The sequence below is a fragment of the Macrobrachium rosenbergii genome, chromosome 12 (genome assembly GCF_040412425.1).
Source record: "Macrobrachium rosenbergii isolate ZJJX-2024 chromosome 12, ASM4041242v1, whole genome shotgun sequence".
Lineage (NCBI taxonomy): Eukaryota > Metazoa > Arthropoda > Malacostraca > Decapoda > Palaemonidae > Macrobrachium > Macrobrachium rosenbergii.
Genome location: NC_089752.1, coordinates 98,984,678 through 99,006,824, shown reverse-complemented (window position 1 = coordinate 99,006,824; position 22,147 = coordinate 98,984,678). Strand labels below are relative to the sequence as shown.

General features: G+C 37.8%; 2 protein-coding genes across 2 annotated transcripts in view; both read right to left on the bottom strand.

Moving 5' to 3' along the window:
- LOC136844154 (uncharacterized) overlaps positions 1-19,583 on the bottom strand; it is a 66,678-nt gene extending 47,095 nt beyond the window's left edge. The window contains exons 1-3 of the mRNA XM_067113168.1: positions 19,516-19,583; positions 19,191-19,262; positions 7,815-7,886 (exon numbers count right to left, since the gene is read on the bottom strand). Of these exons, the coding sequence (XP_066969269.1) occupies positions 7,815-7,886; positions 19,191-19,262; positions 19,516-19,560 (189 nt within the window). The 5' untranslated portion in view covers positions 19,561-19,583. The remainder of the gene's footprint in view (positions 1-7,814; positions 7,887-19,190; positions 19,263-19,515) is intronic.
- A 192-nt stretch (positions 19,584-19,775) lies between these two features.
- The window catches only part of LOC136844153 (uro-adherence factor A-like), a 137,946-nt gene continuing 135,574 nt past the window's right edge, over positions 19,776-22,147 (bottom strand). The window contains exons 20-22 of the mRNA XM_067113166.1: positions 21,284-21,352; positions 20,287-20,358; positions 19,776-19,955 (exon numbers count right to left, since the gene is read on the bottom strand). Of these exons, the coding sequence (XP_066969267.1) occupies positions 19,776-19,955; positions 20,287-20,358; positions 21,284-21,352 (321 nt within the window). The remainder of the gene's footprint in view (positions 19,956-20,286; positions 20,359-21,283; positions 21,353-22,147) is intronic.

Below are 22,147 nucleotides of genomic sequence, written 5' to 3'. Positions count from 1 at the left end.
TGAAAATCTGCCTTCAAGAAAATCCAGTCATAAAAGTACAGTACTGTAATTACTGTATATATAGAGAGGTGCATGTGCTCTGATCTATTTAAGTTGTTATGGAGTCTTGACTTGTTATTCACTTCAATATATGACATTTTCATAATAAAATAAAGCACGAACGGCAGCTAGAATTCAAATTTTGCGCCAGCAAAACAAAAAACAATATGGCAGCTAGGAAATACCCCCTCTGCCCACTGGTGGAGGAGTGAGGAACTACTTCAACACAAAACTTCAGTCGTTTATGCCCTACATTCATGAGAGGGGAGGAGGGGGTTGATCATGTAACTACTGGGTAAGTATACTTAAAACTTTATTTTATTATGAAAATGTCATTTTTAAGTATGTAACTTACCGAGTAGTTACATTGCTGATTCCCACACTACAGGAGGTGGGACCATGAATAGACAGAACTATATTAAATTTGTGTTAATCTTCTTTTATTGGGTAAAAGAAGTGTTGTAAGTTCCTTACCTGTCAAGTGAGCTATCCATAATGATTCTGCCTCTTAAATATGGAGCTCTTCTTAACTGCAAGACATGGCGAGGGAGCCATGGGACGTCTATAGCAAGTAAATTATCCTTGTGACCTAGAAGGGTTCGTAGGACACAGAGGATGACCAAACACATGTCCCTGCTCAGGGCGCAGTACCAGCCAAAAAATATAAAACCAATCGATGGGTATCACCACTAGCCTTACACCAAAATTAAACCCCTAAAAGAACTAGTGACTAAGAGGTATTCCCAAACGCACAGCACCATGTACCCCCCGACTCCATAGCAGAATCTAAAACCTGCATCAAGGAGTAAGGGACACTAAGGAAGGATGCACTTCCTTATCACCGTGCCAGCCACTACGAAAGGTCCAAGGCTACTTCAATATCGTATGTTGTCTCCATATCTCGTAGATAATGCGAGGCGAACACTGACCTACTCCTCCAAAGGTCGCTTGTACAATAGAAGAAAGAGACAAATTGCGTCTGAAGGCCAGAGAGGTCGCAACCGCTCATACTTCATGCGTTTTAACTTTCAAAACACTGCACTCGCATCATCCAAATTGTCATAAGCCTCCACTATTACATTCCGAATAAAGAAAGCCAACGCGTTTTCTGAGAGGGGTCAGGAAGGATTCTTAACAGAGCACCAGAGATGGTCCAAGTTACCTCTAATAGACTTGGTCGCTTGAATATAGAACTTGAGAGCTCTAACGGGGCATAAGAGCCTCTCCTTTTGATTTGATTACGAAATTTAGGTCTAGAAGACCAAGCGCTGGAAACCCGTCGGGATTATTCAGCGCCGAGTCTCCCCTCTTCTCTGTCAACTAGATCTGTCAGATTACGGGTCTCGAATGACTGTGACCAAGGCCTGGATGCGGTTTCATTCTTGGCCATAAAACTCATATTAAAGGAACAGTTAGTGTTTCCATTTGCAAAGCCTACTTTTTTTAATTAAGGCATGCACTTCACTTATCCTTTTCGCTGTTGCTAAGGCTACTAAAATTAGTGTCTTTCTCATCACCTCCCTCAAAGACGCTGTCCTGAGAGGATCGAATCTATCATTCCTAAGCCACTTCAGAACCACGTTCAAGTTCCAGCCTATTAATCTTGGTCCTTCCGTCCTCTCTTTATCTGACAAATCTTTGTCACCAGACCAATTTATAGCACGGTATCGAAGCACTGAGCCCAACAGCCCTGTACCCCTTAATGGTAGAAATTAAGTATATCTTAGTTTAACCAGACCACTGAACTGGTTAACAGTTCTCCTTGGGCTGGTCCCAAGGATTAGACTTATTTTACGTAGCTAAGAACCAACTGGTTACCTAGCAACAGGACCTACAGCTCATTGTGGAATCCGAACCATATGACAAATTAATTTCTATCACCAGAAATAAATTCCTCTGATTCTTCATTGACCGCTCGGAGAGTTGACCTTAATGGTAGTGGTACAGTAGACCCTCATTGAGCCAGCTATCGGATAAGACACTCACCAAGGAGGGTCAGCCGATTTAAAATACGTATGTTCGACCACTATTTAAGATACTGTTCCTCTGCTCGTCACGTACCATTTTCCTTTTTATTTACCGAAAAAACCTTTTCATTATATTCTATTTATACGTACTGTTCTGTATTTATACCGTACTGAATCGAAATGTTTTTAAATTGTAACCGATTTAACTCACGTATGGTGTGTATCTTCATTTGAAGTATCGTAGCCAATCACTAAGCGTTAATAGGATTACCTATTTGCTGCCCGACTAGTAGCTACAGTATGATGTTTTGTATGTTTTTTAGGAAAGAAAAGACCATGACAAAGGTTAACTTTAAGAAGACAAAATCTGAGTTACTGAACAATGCTTGCATTTACGTGGCGAATGACATGAGAGAGAGAGAATTGTCAGTTACCTCCATGCAGCGTAATTCTATCTGTGTTTACGTGGCAAATGACATGCAAGATAGGCTAGAGAGAGAATCGTCAGTTCTCTCTAAGCAGCGTAGTTCTATCTTCGGGAGTTTAAAGAGAAAAATTTTGTTTTAAAGTTATGTCAATGCAGCTTTGACAAATATCTTCTGAAGCCAAAAAAGAAAACATATGTTGGTGCTGAAGATTCTCTGATCAAAGCCAAATCAAAGTCCTTCAAAAGAAGGCATGGTGCTTACCCCATACAAAATGGGAAAAAGGGCACGTTAAAAGAAGAAGAAGAAGGAATTCATTCTATCCTTCATGTAACCAGTAAATTACATACACTATTAAAAACTACATTTTGTATTCAATACATACGCGCTTATGTCGTCAGCTTCTCTGAGCAAAGTTCTTTCTCAGACAGACTACAGCTACAACCAGATTGGCTGGCTGGTTGCCATGGAGATCTGCTAGCCAATGACAGCCCTCTCCTTCATTTCTATTTATAGAATTGTGTCGTGGCGGTACTAATTTTGCACGCTGCCATGGTCTGGATTTTTTTAACTGCTGATGGCAAAAAATTACTTAATAATTTGCATTATATAATTATTTCATGAAAACATGAATTCAACAATAATTTTAACGTTAATATAGTGGTATGAAAAATCCCACAACAGTCTGTTGAGGTGTTGCGTCATCACTTGCGAATCCTATTCCGGAACGTCCTCAGATTTACTACTGCAAACTGATGATGACATTGGTTGGAAACAATAAAAAAAAAAAACCCTCTCCAAGAGATATGATGAAATGTATTTTATAGTCTTAGTTATCGTTAAAATTCACAAGTACAGTTACAATCATTGTGATCATGAATATATAAATAAAGAAAGACAAAATCTTACTCTTCATTTAGGAGAGACCCCTTCATTTTTCTTAACAATTATGCATTTATGTCTCGACCTATAGGTATCTACATATTTGGTTGCATTCTATCCATTTTATCATGTTTTATTAAACCTTAAACACCAACTGGACGTATCGTAAGTTGACTAAAACTGTCTGTTGGGTGACGAGCGGACGTACCGTACGTCGACTACAAAAAATTCCAACCTTCGGTCAACTTTGACTCGACCAAAATGGTCAATAAAACGCAATTGTAAGCTACAACTCTTTCATTCTAGTAATATTCAATCATTTACCTTCATTTTGCAACAAATTGGAAGTCTCTAGCACAATATTTCGATTTATGGTGAATTTTTGAAGAAGAAGAAGAAGAAGAAGAAGAAGAAGAAGAAGAAGAAAAAAAAAAAAAAAAAAAAAAAAAAAAAAAAAAAAAAATCCTTATATCAGCGCGCGGTAACTCGGCAGAACATCTCAGAAATTCTTTCGTCACTTTGTCATAATGTTTGCACCGTTTTATATTAGTCGTTACATAAAGTTTATATGAAAATGTGCGCAATTTCATGTAGAATACAACAAAAAATGACTCATGGTTGTAGCTTCTATCAGTTTTGAAATATTTTCATATAAATCACGATAACTGCCAAAACTTCAACCTTTGGTCAACTTTGACTCGACCGAAGTGGTCGAAAAATGCAATTGTAAGCTAAAACTCTTACATTCTAGTAATATTCACTCATTTACCTTCATTTTGCAACAAATTGGAAGTCTCTAGCACAATTTTTCAATTTATGGTGAATTTTTTAAAAATTTTCCTTACATCTGAGTGGTAACTTGGCCAAACATCTCAGAAATTCTTTCGTCATTTTGTCTTAATGTTTGCACCCTTTTAAATTAGTCGTTACATAAAGTTTTATATATGAAAATGTGCGCAATTTCATGTAAAATACGACAAAAAATAACTCATGGTTGTAGCTTTTATCAGTTTTGAAATATTTCCATATAAATCACAATAAATAGAAAAAATTCAAACTTCGGTCAAATTTAACTCGACTGAAATGGTCGAAAACTGCAATAGTAAGCTAAAACATTTACAGTCTAGTAATATTCAATCAATTACCTTCATTTTGCAACAAACGGGAAGTCTCTGGCACAATATTTCGATTTATGGTGAATTTTTAAAAAACCTTTTTTTACGTCCGCACTTTACGAATTCATGCATCATTTTGTGATATTATTTTCTCTGTGTTGCTTTGATCGTTTTACAATTTGTTATATACCAAAATCATCGCAATTTAGTGTACAATACAAAAGAAAAAAAATAACTCATTAGCTTTAACCAAGAAAAAAAAATTACTCATTAGCTTTAACCGTTTTGCTCACAGTGCAATTTGTATACATATATGAAATTTTTTTTTTTTCACGCTGTCATATATTTCAATATTTATATATATTTTTTCCTTTCTGATGGTTGCATACTAAACTTCAGGCAATGTCAAAAAAAGGAGCCAAAAATGAACTCTTAATCTTAAAAACTAAGCGTGCTGTGATTTTTTGGGAAAAACTTTTTTTCCGCTTCAGCGCTAACTCCTGAACGCCACCGGCATACAGCAGACACTTTCGTAAATAGCGGCTCGGCGTTTAAGGGTTAATATTTTACAATGCGCCTTAATTCAAATGTTTTTACATTGGTTTATTATGCATACTCTTTATAAAGAATAATGAAATATAGTACATATTTAATCGCCGGTTAACCTGGACTATTGGCTAAGGAGGACACCCTAGTACCCCCTATTAGCCCGTCTTAACGAGGGTCCTCTGTTGATAATAGCTTCGTCTTCTTCAAGTACAAGAAAGGATCGTCCACTTGCGCTAAAGATAGAAGACGACGACGAAGTTGGTCGTACAACTGGCGAAGCAACTGAAGTCTCTCTTGGTCTTTTGGAGGATTGAGACAGAGAATCCTGTGTAGATTTCTTCTGAAGAGGAGCCGAAGAAATCTCCACTAACAGTTTCTCTGGAACAGGTTGTTAATATTCCGAGGTGCAAACAACAAGGCCGACCACTGATTCTGACACTTCCTTCTTAAGGAAAGAACACCATAATTCTCTCTTCTTAAGGACGCATAATGAAAACATAGCAGTCAGTCCCGAAGCAGCGTCGATAACTCCTTAAATCTAAAACGTTAAGGACTTCCGATACACCCATAAACGACTCCTCATTCAAAGGAGAACATGCAGAAATCTTGCGGCCCCATGCTCCAATGGACCAGTCCAAAAAAGAAGACTGACCACCTCAAAAATACAAAAGATGTGCTTCAACAGGTGTCCAGTTCGAACATAGAAAAGATAACCTTTGCCGAATTAAAAGCTGAACGTCTCGAAGCGTCAATAAGCCCCGAGAAGTCTCCCTGAAAGGAAGCAGAAACTCCCAAACAGAAGGCTTCTCCGGTCTCGTAGCAGAGTTGTCTCCGAGACTTCAATCTGGAAGAAGGAAAACAGAAGATAGTCTTCTTAAGGAGCCAAGCATCGATCTGTTTTAGTGCTTTCCGTGCCGAAAAAGACAAAACGATCTTCGTAAGTGCGAAGCACTCTTCTTCCAATCCCTCGAGAGAGAAGAGTCCGCAGGGGAAGGCGCTACATGAGAGAACAAATCCGGAAAACTCGCAAAATTTCAAAAGCTTCTTGTAAGCGGTGGAATTGTGACTCTCCTGTTCTATTTCCTCATCACCTTCTTCGTCTGCTTCCCTGTCCGAATGTGTAGAGGAAAAGACTACCAGAGAATGAGTCTTGTTCTGAGTGGGTTGCACAAGAACCAAAATCTTATCCAGTTTCACTTGAATGGAAATTGCCGAAAGGTCCTGAACTTCCTGCTCGAGATACATCTGGCAGACGAGAGGTGAGTTGGCGCCAACGAATGAGTCGAAGCTTCAGGCACAAGAATGCGCCGCTGGTGGATTGTGACTCTCCGGTTCTATTTCCTCGCTTCTTAGGTACTGCCTCAGGCGAGACACCGCGAGATCTTTTAAGCGGGCGAGACTTACCCGGAGACCATTGGCGCCTGGGCGAAGACTCTCCCGAACTCAAAAGGTTCGCAAATTCCTCTCTGGAGACGCCTTTCCTAGACGTGGCGAGGGAGCCAGGGGGACGTCTACAGCAATGGCGCTCCTTAGCGGTCTGGGAGTCGACATCAGATCCGGCTGAGGGGGCCACTACCTGGGAACAGACCCTGCTCACCTCCCTTGGGCCTCCAGTATGCTTCTAGGAGCACCAGTGGGCCGAGTAGCCACCTCCTCCACTTCACTAACACTAACATTCGTCACTTTATCCTCCAAGGATTTTACAGAGGTTCCCAACTTCTCAACAGCTTAAAGCATTAACGAGAATTTCACGTTTATACAGGCTTTGAGGCTGGTCACGGCATCGGTTTTGGAAGAAAGGAAATCAGGTGATTAACGGGAGGGGTGTTAATCATAGAAATGTAAAGTTCGTGATCCTGATTATCTACTTCCTTTGAGGAAGCTTTCTTCTTCCTATCAGAATCTAATATTTTCATTCTAGTTGACCCCTACAAGTAGCGCAAACGGTATGTGCATCATAAATTTCCTTAGCTAACCTACTTTTGCACCCTTTGCTGCAAACTCTAATTACCCTGAGCTCGAGAGAGAGAGAGAGAGAGAGAGAGAGAGAGAGAGAGAGAGAGAGAGAGAGAGAGAGAGAGAGAGAGAGAGATACTGCAAAGAAAAGAAGGTAGCTAAAATAACACAAGCTGGAAAAGATGTACTCGCTTGTCCTAACTAATTCTTGAAGACAAAACACTAAGTACATAATCATATTCCAATAACAGAATAATCGTGAATTCTAGCAGCTGCTGCAAACGTGTGATCAGTATAAGCCGGCAGAAACAACTGAAGTTATGTGTTGAAGTAGTTCCTCACTCCTCCACCAGTGGGCAGAAGGGGTATCTCCTAGCCGCCATATTGTTTTTTGTTTTGCTGGCGCAAAATTTGAATTCTAGCTGCTGTTCGGTAAGTTACATACTTATTTAAAACAAAAATTTAAGGTTTAGTGAAAAAACTATTTAACATGGTACAATTCATTGTAATATGTGATCAAAGGTTACATTCTACAAGATTAGAGAGAGAGAGAGAGAGAGAGAGAGAGAGAGAGAGAGAGAGAGAGAGAGAGAGAGAGAGAGAGAGAGAGACTTACCTTCACTGCTGGTTCATCCACACAAAGATGCTCTTCATTACTCATGATGAAGTTGTTTGCTTTCTGAGTAGTGTAAAACAGAATCAAATGAAAATCTGTCTTCAAGATAATCCAGTCATGAAAGTATAATACTGTAATTTTACTGTATATAATAATTTGCATGTTCTCTGATCTATGTTACTTGTTACGGAGGAGAGAGAGAGAGAGAGAGAGAGAGAGAGAGAGAGAGAGAGAGAGAGAGAGAGAGAGAGAGAGAGAGACTTACCTTCACTAATGGTTCATCCACACAAAGATCCTCACCATCGCTCATGTTGAAGTTGATTGCTTTGTGAGCACCCTGAAACAATCAAATGGAAATCTGTCTTCAAGATAATCCAGTCATGAAAGTTTAATACTGTAATTACTGTATACAGGTTGACCATCACTAATCCGGCATCACTGGGACCTCGAGGGTGCTGGATTAGCCATTTATTAGGCTAGAATACACGAAACTCAGTAGCTAAGCACCTCATCCTAGAATTAAAATATCCCATAAATCAGTACAAGTTGGTTATTAAAGAAAAGACAATTATCAAATATAGCTAGTGCTCGAGTTACGATAGTTCGACTTATGATATTTTGAGTTTACGATGAGGTTAGCAATTAATACTGATACGAAAATATTTAAGAAATATTTTTAGATTTCGCGCAGGCACAGGCAGCGAGAGAGACCAACTTATTTTCCTCCATCTCTTTATTCCATCTGCTAGTTCAAAAGGTAAAAGAGAATGATAAAAGTATTGTTAATAATGTTATACTCTTGCGTAAATGAGTACAGCCATAAACAACCGAGCAGGAAACTTTTGTTTTGCTAATAATCGTACCAGATAACAACTGTTTTGCTTGTATTTCAACCATCGAACGGTTAAACAACCACTGTAGTTATGTTACAAAGGACGTTAAGTACTGTACAACAGGACTGATATATTTTATACACTATACCCTTATTTGCTTTGGAGAAAAGATCGGCGAAGAAATATACTGATACAGTAACTTTACGCTGCAAGTTGTAGCTGAAGCTGAGAAAATAATGTTCAAGCTGCTAATGACTATAAATTATCGTGCATCGGCAACATGGATGAAACTCTACCGTAAATAAAATTGGAAAGAATGTATTTTAATCAAAACTACTGGGCATGAAAGAATACAAATTACTGCTGTTTTCACACTGATAAAAGATAAAGTAAAGCTCGTATTATGATGAAATCAAGACAAAATAGCGAACAGAATCTTGATTTTTTTACACAAAACAAACATGGCCCAAAAATGACCAGCCGCGATTCCCGCGAACGTCATTAAAAAAAAAAAAAAATAGCTAAATTAATTTCACAAGATGTATTTAAGTTATATTTCGACTTAAAAACACTTCATATCACGAAAATATCCTTATCCCAAATAAACAAAGTAGCTACTGTATATTCATTTACGCTTACTAGAAGCAAGAAAAGAGCTCTGAACTGAGTTAAATGCAGCGAAATAAACACCTCGTTATCGATTACCAAAACAAAACATTGATCGCAATTTATAATACAAAAGCAATTTGAGAATATACGCGATTGGATACAATGTAGTAAAGCATAACTTTTTAAAAGATCCATGAAGAAGATGCACATTGGTTATGTTGACGTTTGTATAATACTGTTAATATGTGAATAGAGTTCAGTATAATGTAGGCTAGGCTACTGTATATATAGCCTATACGATATACCATAGAGTAGGCCAAAAGACAATAATAAATGTAAAAAACGGAACAGCAAAAGCATGCCTGTGTTTACAAACACCTCCAGTTTGTTAATGCAGCAAACTGCGCCACCAAATCGAAGCAGCCGGCGAGCGAGTTAGCGCTGTGACCCGGGAAATTTGAAAATTAGTGCAGAAACATTAGAAATTACTCTAGTCGAAATTTGTGCCAGATTACTGATTGTTCCGGACTACTGATTCCCGGATTAGTGATGGTCAACCTGTATAATAATAAGCATGTTCTCTGATCTATGTTAGTTGTTATGGAGTCGTGACTTGTATTCACTTCAAAATCAATAGGTACAGGGTTAGTGAAAAAACTATTTTACATGGTAAAATTCACTGTAATGTATGATCAATACATCCTCTTCATCACTCATGTTGAAGTTGATTGCTTTGTGAGAAGCCTGAAACAGAATCAAATGAAAATCTGTCTTCAAGATAATCCAGTCATACAAGACTTGTTACTTGTTATTCACTTTCATACTCAACAACTGAAGATTAGTGAAAAAATTATTTTCCATGGTGAGAGAGAGAGAGAGAGAGAGAGAGAGAGAGAGAGAGAGAGAGAGAGAGAGAGAGAGAGAGAGAGAGAGAGAGAGAGAGAGAGAGATATTTTACATGGTAAAATTCATTGTACAGGTTGACCATCACTAATCCGGAACAATCAGTAACCTGGCACAAATTTCGGCTAGAGAAATCTCTAATGTTTCTGCACTAATTTTCAAATTTCCCAGGTCGCTGCGGTAGCTCGCTCGCCGGCCGCTTCGTTTGGTGGCGCAGTGTGCTGCATCAACAAACTGGTGGGTAAACATAGGGATGCTTTTGCCGTTCCATTTTTTACATTTATTATTGTCTTTTGGCCTACCCTATGGTATATCGTATAGCCTACATATACGGTAGCCTAGCCTACATTATACTAAACTCTATTCACGTATTAACTGAATTACACAAACATCAACATAACAAATGTGCACCTTTTTCATGGATCTTTTAAAAAGTTATGCTTTACTACATTGTATCCAACTGCATATATTCTCATATTGCTTTTGTATTATAAATTGCGATCAATGTTTTGTTTTGGGAATCGATAACGCAGTGTTTATTTCGCCGCATTCAACTCTGTTCAGAGAACTTTTCTTGCTTCTAGTAAGCATAAATGAATATTGATATTTTATTTATTTGGAGTAAGGATATTTTTCATTATACGAAATGTTTTTAAGTCAAAATATAACTTAAATACGTCTCATAGTGAAATTAATTTAGCCATTTTTTTCGTTAATATGTGACATTCACACGAATCGCGGCTGGCTGCTTTGCGGGTATCTTTGTTTCGTGTAAGAAAAAAAATCAAGATTCCATTCACTATTTTGTCTTGATTTCATAATAATATGAGCGTTACATATTTATCTTCTGTCGGCGTGAAAACAGCAGTAATTTGTATTCTCTCATGCCCAGTAGTTTCGATTAATACTTTAACGGCGACTGGACGTATTTTACGTCGACGAAAGTTGTCTGTCAGGTGTCGAGTAGACGTAAATTACGTCGACTACAAAAAAGTTTTTTTAAATATTCGCGGAATAATACTTACAGGCCTTGTTTGCAAAAAATTTTAAATCACTCATCCTGAGGGATGCTGGGAGTTCACGCATCACGCTATTGTTTTGTTTACAAGCATGACCCAGCTGCGCATGCGCGAATTTCTTTCTTATCCCAAAAGAAAGCATCAGCTAACTCTGCTGAAAACCTCAGAAATTCTTTAGTTACTTCGTCATAATTTTTGCACCATTTTCTATTAGCAGTTACATAAAGTTTTATATAAGAAAAGGTGTTCAATTTCATGTAGAATACAACAAAAAATAACTCATGGTTGTAGCTTTTATTAATTTTGACATATTTTCATACAAATCACGATAAGTGCCAAAATTTCAACCTTCGGTCAACTTTGACTTGACTGAAATGGTCGAAAAATGCAATTGTAAGCTAAAACTCTTATATTTTAGTAATATTAAATCACTTACCTTCATTTTGCAACAAACGTGAAGTTTCTAGCACAATATTTCTATTTATGGTGAATTTTTGAAAAAAAAAAAAAAAAAAAACTTTCCTTACGTTCGCTCTAACTCTACTGAAAATCTCAGAAATTCTTTAGTCACGTTATCGTAATTTTTGCACCGTTCTCTATTAGCCGTTACATAGTTTTATTTATGAAAATGTGTGCAATTTCATGTAGAATACAACAAAAAGTAACTCATGGTTGTAGCTTTTATCAATTTTGACATTTTCATATAAATCACGATGTGCCAAAATTTCAACCTTCAGTCAACTTTAACTTGACCGAAATGGTCGAAAAATACAATTGTAAGCTAAAACTCTTACACTCTAGTAATATTCAATCATTTACCTTCATTTTGCAACAAACGAGTAGTCTCTAGCAAAATATTTCCATTTATGGTGAATTTAAAAAAAAAAACTTTCCTTACGTCCGCGGGCGCTAACTCTGCTGAGTTCACGGATCACGCTGTTGTTTCGTTTACAAGCGTGACCCAGCTGAGCATGCACGAATTTCTTTCTTCTCCCATAAGAAAGCATCAGCTAACTGCTGAGAATCTCAGAATTTCTTTAGTCACTTTTGTCATAATTTTTGCACCGTTTTCTATTAGCAGTTACATAAATTTTTATATATGAAAATGTGCACAATTTCATGTAGAATACAACAAAAAATAATTCATGGTTGTAGCTTTTATCAGTTTTGGAATATTTTCATATAAATCACGTTAAGTGCCAAATTTTCAACCTTCAGTCAACTTTGACTCTACCGAAATGGTCGAAAAGTGCAATTGAAGCTAAAACTCTTACATTCTAGCAATATTCAATCATTTACCTTCATTTTGCAACAAACGCGAAGTCTCTAGCACAATATTTCGATTTATGGTGAATTTTTTAAAAAAACTTTTTCCTTACGTCAGCGCTAACTCTGCTAAAAATCTCAAAAATTCTTTAGTCACTTTGTCGTAATTTTTGCACCGTTTTCTATTAGCCATTACATACAGTTTTATGCATGAAAATGTGCGCAATTTCATGTAGAATAAAACAAAAAATAACACATGGTTGTAGCTCTTATCATTTATGAAATATTTTCATATAAATCACGATAAATATAAAAAATTTGACCTTCGGTCAACTTTAACTCGACCGACATGGTCGAAAAATGTAATTGTAAGCTAAAACTCTTACATTCTAGTAATATTCAGTCATTTACCTTCAATTTGCAACAAACAAGAAGTCTCTAACACAATATTTTGATTTATGGTGAATTTTTGAAAAAAACTTTTTTTTACTGCAGGGCGTTACGAATTCATGCATCATTTCGTGACAATATTTTCTCTGTGTTGCTTTGACCATTTTACAATTTGTTATATACCAAAATCATTGTAATTTAGTGTACAATACACCAAAATCATTGTAATTTAGTGTACAATACAACGAAAAATAAAAAAAAACTCATTAGCTTTAACCGTTTTGCTCACAGCGTGATTTGTCTTAAATTATACATGAAATTTTTTTTTCGCGATGTCATATATTCCAATATTTATATAATATATATTTTTTAATTTCTGATGGTTGCATACTAAACTGCAGGCAATGAGAAAAAAAGGAGCCAAAAATGAACTCTTAATCTTAAAAACTAAGCGTGCTTCGATCTTTTGAAAGAAACTTTCTTTCCGCTTCAGCGTTAACTCTCAAACCCCGCCGGCATACAGCAGACACTTTTGTAAATAGAGGCTTGGCATTTAAGGGTTAAAGTACATTCTCTCCAATTTTATTTACAGTCGAGTTTCATCCATTTTGCCAATGCATGATAATTTATAGTCATTAGCAGCTTGAACATTGTTTTCTCAGCTTCAGCTGCGACTTGCAGCTTAAAGTTACTGTAGCAGTGTATTTCCTTGCCGATCTTTTCTCCAAAGCGAATAAGGGTATAGTGTAAAAAATATATCAGTCCTACTGTACAGTACTTAACATCATTTGTAACATAACTACAGTAATTGTTTAACCGTACGATGGTTGAAAAACAAGCATAACAGTTGTTATCTGGGATGATTATTAGCAAAACAATAGTTTCCTGTTCGGTTGTTTATGGCTGTACGCATTTACGCAAGAGTACAGTGGATCCCCGGTCTTCGACCGTACCGAAACTCGACAAAATCGGATTCCAACACGAAATGCGGAGAAAAGTTTGCGCCGGTTCCCGAACAAAAACCAGAATCCGACCAGACACGATCCAACCTGTCGACGAAACGTATGATGTTTGTAAACAAAAGTGTTTCGGTAACGCCGCCGTTAGTTGGCGTTGTTGGTGGCGTTCTTCCCACGCACATTTAAAAGCACTTAAAGCCCACTCACGCTGCCGCTGCTGTTTGAAAAAGAAGTGCACACTTGTACAGGTTAATTTTTTTGTCTCCTGCAAAACTACATTTTCTCGAAATCATGGGTCCCAAGCCAGCCACAGCTGATAAGCAGAAGAGGAAGACGGTGAGGACTACTATTGAACTCAAGGAGGTAATTGAAAAGTATGAAAGGGGCATTCGTGTGACTGATTTAGCTTTGGAGTATAAGTTACCCAGGTCCACCATTAGCACATTTTTAAAGAACAAAGAAGCCATTAAAAGTGCTAGTGTTGCGAAGGGGGTTACGAGTTTGACGAAGCAGAGGGCCCCCGTAATAGAGGAAATTGAGAAACCATTATTAGTTTGGGTTAATGAAAAACAGCTTGCGGGGGATAGCGTATCTGAGGCCACGATTTGTGCGAAGGCCAAAAGTTTGCATGTTGACTTGATGAAAGTACAGCAGGTTCGAGTACCGATCATGAGTTTATGGCCAGTCGTGGATAGTTTGATAGGTTTAAGAAAAGAAGCGGCATCCACAGTGTTGTTAGGCATGGAGAGGCAACGAGTGCTGATAAGAAAGCTGCAGAAAAGTACGTGACTGAATTCCAGCAGTACGTGGATGAGAATGGTTACGTGTCAAACCAAGTGTTTAATTGTGAGGAGACAGGCCTCTTTTGGAAGAAAATGCCAAAGAGGACCTACATAACAAAAGAGGAGAAGAAATTGCCTTGCCATAAACCCATGAAGGATAGGTTAACTTTACTGTTGTGTGCGAACGCTAGTGGGGACCTTAAAATCAAGCCTCTGCTAGTATATCACTCAGAAACCCCCAGAGTTTTTAAGAAACAAAGTTCTTAAAAATAAATTGAACGTAATGTGGAAGTCAAATGCTAAGGCCTGGGTAACAAGGCAAACCTTTCGTGAGTGGGTTTCTGAAGTGTGTGCCCCCACTATCAAGGAATACCTCGAAGAGAAAGGTTTGCCACTGAAAGCGCTCCTCGTCATGGACAATGCCCCTGCCCACCCCCCCTGACATGGAATATGAGCTGGCTGACGAGTTTAGCTTGCTTAAGGTCAAGTTTTTGCCACCCAGAACTACCTCACTACTCCAGCCCATGGACCAGCAGATCATTGCAAACTTCAAAAAGTTGTACACCAAGGCACTCTTCCAAAGGTGTTTTGAAGTGACCAATGAAACGAGCCTAACACTTACTGAATTCTGGAAGGAACATTTCCACATCCTTAGTTGTGTTAGGCTGATAAATAAAGCATGGGCTGATGTTTCTAAGAGGACCCTTACAGCAGGCTGGAGAAACCTTTGGCCTGATGGGGCTCCTCTTAGGGACTTCGAGGGTTTTGATGCCCCAAGTCAGCTTGGAGATGACCCTGAAGCTGAACCCCTTCCTCTGCCTGACGCTGATGTTGAGGAAATTGTTTCTGTGGCCAAGTCCATGGGCTTGGAGGTGAGTTCTGATGATGTAGAGGAGCTGGTGGCAGAACACAACACGGAGCTGACAACAGAGGAACTCCAGGAACTTCACAAGGAGCAGCAGAAGATTTTGGCTGAGGAGGTGTCTGGAGAGGAGGAGAGCAAGGAGGTGCCTACTACAGGCACTAAAGAAATAAAGGAGATGCTGATGCACTGGGAGAAATTCCAGGAATTCTTTGAGAAGCATCACCATGACAAGGCTGTAGTGCACCGGGCTATTGACTATGTTGACAACAACTTAGTCAATGTGTACAGGAAACACCTGAAGAAACGTCAACAGCAGACGACCCTGTACAGGTTTTTTTCTAAAGAAGAAAGCCAGCCCGGTCCCAGTGCCAAAAAACAGAGGAAAGAAGAATCTCCTGAAGCGCAGCAATCAGACTGTATGGAAGGAGATTCCCCTTCCAACCAGTGATGCTCTCTCCATACCTCCTCTCCACATCCATCTCCACAGATCCAGATCCTCATCAATGCCAAGGTATGGGCCCTACTGTCGTGGTTAAAAACTTTTTTTTTAGTGTTTATAAATGACCTAGAGATACAGTACAGTGAATATTTATTCATGCAAGTTAAAGCAATGAAAGGTGCCATAAATACAGTACACATTGAGTTACTAACAGTAAATTTCATTTCGTGTTTAATCCACAGGTTACTGTACAGTACTGCACCCCATTGAATGAATCTCCCAGAGCCGTTGAGTCTGAGCTGTTCATGAGTGTCAAGGTATGGGCCATGCCATATTAGTTGTTAAAAACTTTTTAATGTTTATAAATGACCTAAAGATGTTTGTAAGATTAAGGATTTTGTGTATTATTACAGCTCATAACAGTAAATGATGTTTCTACATTTTATTTTGTGTTTAATCCACAGATTACTGTACAGTATACACCTCATTGAGTGAAGTTCCTGGAGGAGTTCAGTGCTTGTGTGGGGGGCAACTGTTCTTATTCATCAACGTCAAGGTATGGATAAAGCTGTACAATAGCCTACTGGTTGTGAAAAAGTTTTTAATGTGATTATAAGTGACCTGGAAATGTTTGTACAGTAAGATTAAGGATTCTTTTGTAGATTAGCCTACACCTCAAACCATTTCTACATTTGATTTTGTGTTTATTCCACAGGTTTACACTTCGTTGAATGAAAGTCCTGGAGGAGTTCAGTGCTTGTGTGAGGGGCACCTGTACATATTCATCAACGTCAAGGTATGGATAAAGCTGTACAATAGCCTACTGGTTGTGAAAAAGTTTTTAATGTGATTATAAGTGACCTGGAAATGCTTGTACAGTAAGATTAAGGATTTTTTTTGTAGATTAGCCTACAGCTCAAACCATTTCTACATTTGATTTTGTGTTTATTCCACAGGTTTACACCTCGTTGCGTGCAAGTCCTGGAGAGGAGCAGCTGTGTAACAGAGTGTACAGTATATTTAAGTGTAGCAGTAGAACGTGTAGAGTAAATAGTGTAATTTCAATTTAGGTGTAGCATTAGAACGTGTACACTTCAATTTAGGTGTAAGGTGTACAGTCCATAGTTAGTAGCAACGTACGTACAGTATTAAGTAGTGTTAAGTATACAGTAGTATTAAGTTTTATATGTTTGTGCTAGTATTAAGGATTCCTTTTGTAAACTAGTTTTAGTAATCATTAAGTACATACAGTGCAATAATAAATTGAAAAACGAGTTAATTTCTGGTTTTCTTGTTTATCCCTTTAACATTGCATAGTAACGGGTACACGACGGCGGTAGGCCTCTTAAGGTTTACTTCCTCTCTCCCTCAAAACTCCCACTTAATATTGCATAGTAACGGGTACACAGAGGTGGTAGGCCTCTTAAGATTTTGTGTTGTCTATGTAGGGTTACTGTACAGTAACTTCCTCTCTCCCTCAAAACTCTATTTTTTTACCCGTTTAATTTTGCATAATACGTGTCGGGTACACGGAGGTGGTATGCCTCTTTAAGATTTCAGTTTGAATGGTGTACATAACATAGAGAAAAACAAAGCATCGGAGGTTGTCCACTGCTGCCAGGTGTACGATGAAGCAAAACATTGCTGGCTGTCTACTGTACATACAGTACATTCAGACATTTGGATATTACAATACATACTGTACATATGTAACAATAATTGATGACGAAAATTTAGTACAGTACGGTACAGTATTAAGTACATACACTAATTTGGAAACAAGTGTAACTGCAGTACTGTACGTACATAGGCTACAGTCTCGTACGTTTTTTTTTTTTTTTTTTTATAGATAGGCACACGTTTGCATTTCTGTAGCAAATGCAATGTTCACGTGTGTTGTTCATTAGTGAATGCCTTAAGGTTCTCGGTAAAGAAGAGCTTAGCCTGAGGATAACTCAAGAGATTCTGCTTACAAGGAACAGTCTCATGCTCGATTTTTTTTTTTTTTTTTTTTTGACAGAGGCGCACTTGTGCATTTCTGTAGCGAATGCAATGTTTACGTGTGCTGCTCGTTAGTGAATGCCGTAAGGTTCTCGGTAAAGAAGAGCTTAGCCTAAGGTTAACTCGGAGATTCTGCTTACAAGGAATAGTCTATTGCTTGATTTTTTTTTTTTTTTTAGACAGAGGCGCACTTGTGCATTTCTGTAGCGAATGCAATGTTTACGTGTGCTGTTCGTTAGTGAATGCCATAAGGTTCTCGGTAAAGAAGAGCTTAGCCTGAGGTTAACTCAGAGATTCTGCTTACAAGGAATAGTCTCATGCTCGATTTTTTTTTTTCTTAGAGGCGCACTTGTGCATTTCTGTAGCGAATGCAATGTTTACGTGTGCTGTGCGTTAGTGAATGCCGTAAGGTTCTCGGTAAAGAAGGGGTTAGCCTAAGGTTAACTCGGGGATTCTGCTTACAAGGATATTTTATTGAAAAATACTGTTAGGGTATCATAACATTTATTGAAAGATGTTTTACAGTGACTATACATTACAGTAGACTCTGAATGGAATTTACCATAAATTAATACAATACTGAACGTACACAATGTTTATGTAATTAGTACCGCGATACGCCACCAGGACGGCGCTCTGGTTTGTTTACATCCGCGCTTGCCACAGGCCGCCGGATGCCGACATAACTTAGGACGTTTTTCTTAATTTTTATAACAGACTCTACAGTACATTCGGCTTATTTTTAATATTGTATTATTAATTTAATGTAATGATCAGGCTTGTTTTTCATTGTATTCATCATTAACAACAGTTTTTGTGCGTACCCGTTACAGTACATTCTGCAGTGCTTATAGGCTGCCTAGCCTAGACTGTGGCGCTCGGTCTACCACTGGTAGGCCAATTTTTTTTATCCAGTATGCATTTAAAACTGTAATAAGACTTCTAATAAGGTAAGTTATTCAACTCTGAACTTATTTAATTGTAATGTGTGTAGTGTTTTGTATAAAAAGACATGGTTGGAGTAGTGACTGGTGGTCAGGAACGGATTAATCCATTTTCAGTTATTTCTTATGGTCGAAATTAATTCGGAATTCAACAAAATCGAATCTCGACACTCCTTCTAGAATAGATTAGCGTCGAGAACCGAGGTTCCACTGTATAACGTTACTAACAATAATTTTATCGTTCTCTTTTGCCTTTTTCACTAGCAGATGGAATAAAGAGATGGAGGAAAAGAAGTTGGCCTTTCTCGCTGCATGCGAGAAATCTAAAAATATTTCCTAAATATTTTTGTATCGGTATTAATTCCTAACCCCATCGTAAACTCCAAATATCGTAAGTCGAACTATCGTAACTCAAGCACTACCTGTATTTGATAATTGTCTTTTCTTCATTAACCAACTTGTACTGATTTATGGGATATTTTAATTCTAGGATGAGGTGCTTACTACTGTCCGTGTATTCTAGCCTAATAAATGGCTAATCCGGCACCCTCTAGGTCCCAATGGTGCCGGATTAGTGATGGCCAACCTGTAATATCTGAGCGCAGGTTAAGAGAGAGAGAGAGAGACTTACCTTCACTGATGGTTCATCCACAGAAAGATCCTCTTCATCACTCATGTTGAATTTGATTGCTTTGTGAGCAGCCTGAAACAGAATCAAATGAAAATCTGTCTTCAAGATAATCCAGTTATAAAAGTAAAATAATGTAATTATTGTATATAATAATATGTATGTGCTCTGATCTATGTTAGTTGTTATGGAGTCTTGACTTGTTATTCACTTCATAGTCAACAATTGACGGTAAGTGAAAAAACTATTTTACATGGTAAAATTCATTGTGATGAGAGAGAGAGAGAGAGAGAGAGAGAGAGAGAGAGAGAGAGAGAGAGAGACTTACCTTCACTGATGGTCTATTCACAACGAGATCCTTTTCATAACTCATGTTGAAGTTGATTGCTTTGTGAGCAGCCTGAAACAGAATCAAATGAAAATCTGTCTTCAAGATAATCCAGTCATACAAGTACAATACTGTAATTGCTGTATGTAATAATATAAATGTGCTCTGATCTATGTTAGTTGTTATGGAGTCTTGACATGTTATTCACTTCATAGTCAACAATTGAAGATTTGTGAAAAAACTATTTTACATGGTAAAATTCATTGTAATATCTGATCAGAGAGAGAGAGAGAGAGAGAGAGAGAGAGAGAGAGAGAGAGAGAGAGAGAGAGAGAGAGAGAGAGAGAGAGAGAGAGAGAGAGACTTACCTTCACTGATGGTTCATCCACACAAAGATCCTCATCATCACTCATGTTGAAGTTGATTGCTTTGTGAGCAGCCTGAAACAGAATCAAATGAAAACCTCTCTTCAAGATAACCCAGCCATACAAGTACAATACTGTAATTATTGTATATAATAATATGCATGTGCTCTGATCTATGTTAGTTGTTATGGAGTCTGACTTATTATTCACTTCAAAATCAACAATTTAAGGTTTAGCGAAAAAACTATATTACATGGTAAAATTCATTGTAATTTGTGATCAAAGGCTATATTCCAGAAGATTTTAAAGAGAGTCATCAAAGGTTACATTCTAAAAGACTTGAGAGAGAGAGAGAGAGAGAGAGAGAGAGAGAGAGAGAGAGAGAGAGAGAGAGAGAGAGACTTACCTTCACTAATGGGTCATCCACACAAATATCCTCATCGTCATTTATGTTGAAGTTGATTGCTTTGTGAGCAGCCTGAAACAGAATCAAATGAGAATCTGTCTTCAAGAAAATCCAGTCATACAAGTACAATACTGTAATTACTGTACATATTAATATGCATGTGCTCTGATCTATGTTAGTTGTTTTGGAGTTGCAAGAGTCCCATCCATCATACCGATGGCGGTCTCTTTCAAGCACACGTGAGCGCGTTCGTGCTTCATATCTTCAGAGGGAAATCTGACAAAGAGGGAACAAGAGCACCCCGTTTTATCTCAAGGAACGGAACTTCTACCATACAATATTTCCGTCTGTTTCTCCCTAACCATTGTTGTCTTGACATATGTACAATCACCACTACTTGCATTTCCAAGCAAGCATTCTAATCATGTACTCATAATGTTCCAACGAATCTTCTGTATCAAACTGTATGTATGTTTCTGTTTGTGAAGACGCCAAATGTCTCGCCATTTCACATATCTACTGCAATGTGTTCATTAATCTGTCTCAAATCTCATGGAATTGGCCATATGTAGCATTTCCTGGCCTTTCCATTGATATATGTTTCATCACTGTACGTTTATTATGTCTCTCACAATCGCCATCTGTTTGTCTGTCGACAAACACAGATGTCCGAAACATTACCTCAGAGCTGTGTAGATGCTACTTTGCAGCTCGCACAGGCCAATAACATCTTCGAAGATTCTGTATATTCATTCAGTAAGGAACTACCAATAAACCAGTCAACACCCAGCCAGTATGTCATTCAATCCTGTCCTTACAGAGTCTAGACTTATTATTCACTTCAAAATCAACAATTTAAGGTTTGGTGAAAAATCTATTTTACATGGTAAAATTCATTGTGATATGTGATCAAAGATTACATTGTACAACTTGAGAGAGAGAGAGAGAGAGAGAGAGAGAGAGAGAGAGAGAGAGAGAGAGAGAGAGAGAGACTTACCTTCACTGATGGTTTGTCCATAAGTATATCATCATCACTCATGTTGAAGTTGATTGCTTTGGGAGCAGCCTGAAACAGAATGAAATGAGAATCTGTCTTCAAGAAAATCCAGTCATACAAGTACAATAGTGTCATTACTGTATATAATATGCATGCGCTCTGACTTTGTTAGTCATTATGGAGTCTTAACTTGTTATTCACTTCATAGTCAACAATTTAAGATGAAACCTACTTTACAGGAAGGACATTAAGGAGCACTTGTTGGTCCAGACTATTGGACTTGTACTGTAATTGTTTACCTAAATTAAATACTGTAATTGGAAAGACAAGATTTTTTATTTTTTACAACATAAACAGTATTCATTTACTACTGTATCTAGAAATATTTATGATGTGAAAAACAACTCCCCAAGTACCTATTTTTCATTTAGATACCATTAACCATAAGGGACAGGCTAAATATATACCATGTACACCCCCAGACAGGGCAAACTTTAAGGTTGGCCAATTTAAGGAAAGAACATATCAGTGTGAAGAGGAAGATATGCAAATGCAAATGGTGTACAAAATAAAATATCTAACAACTTTTCCCTACCTTCTACGGGAAGTTGAAAGTGACTATTTACAACCCTGTGTGGGGCCTCTTTTACAAGACATTCGTGAAAATTGTGTGGGGCCTCTTTTACAAGACATTCGTGAAAATATGTTAATTTTTCCAAAATATGCATGTTTTTGCTAATTATATATTTTATTTTAATTTGTAAAATAATAATTAGAGCTCGCAAAATATCATAACAGATAAGAACTAAAATCAGTAACAAATTCTGAGTATATTTGTCGTAAAATATTTACAAGATTTACTAA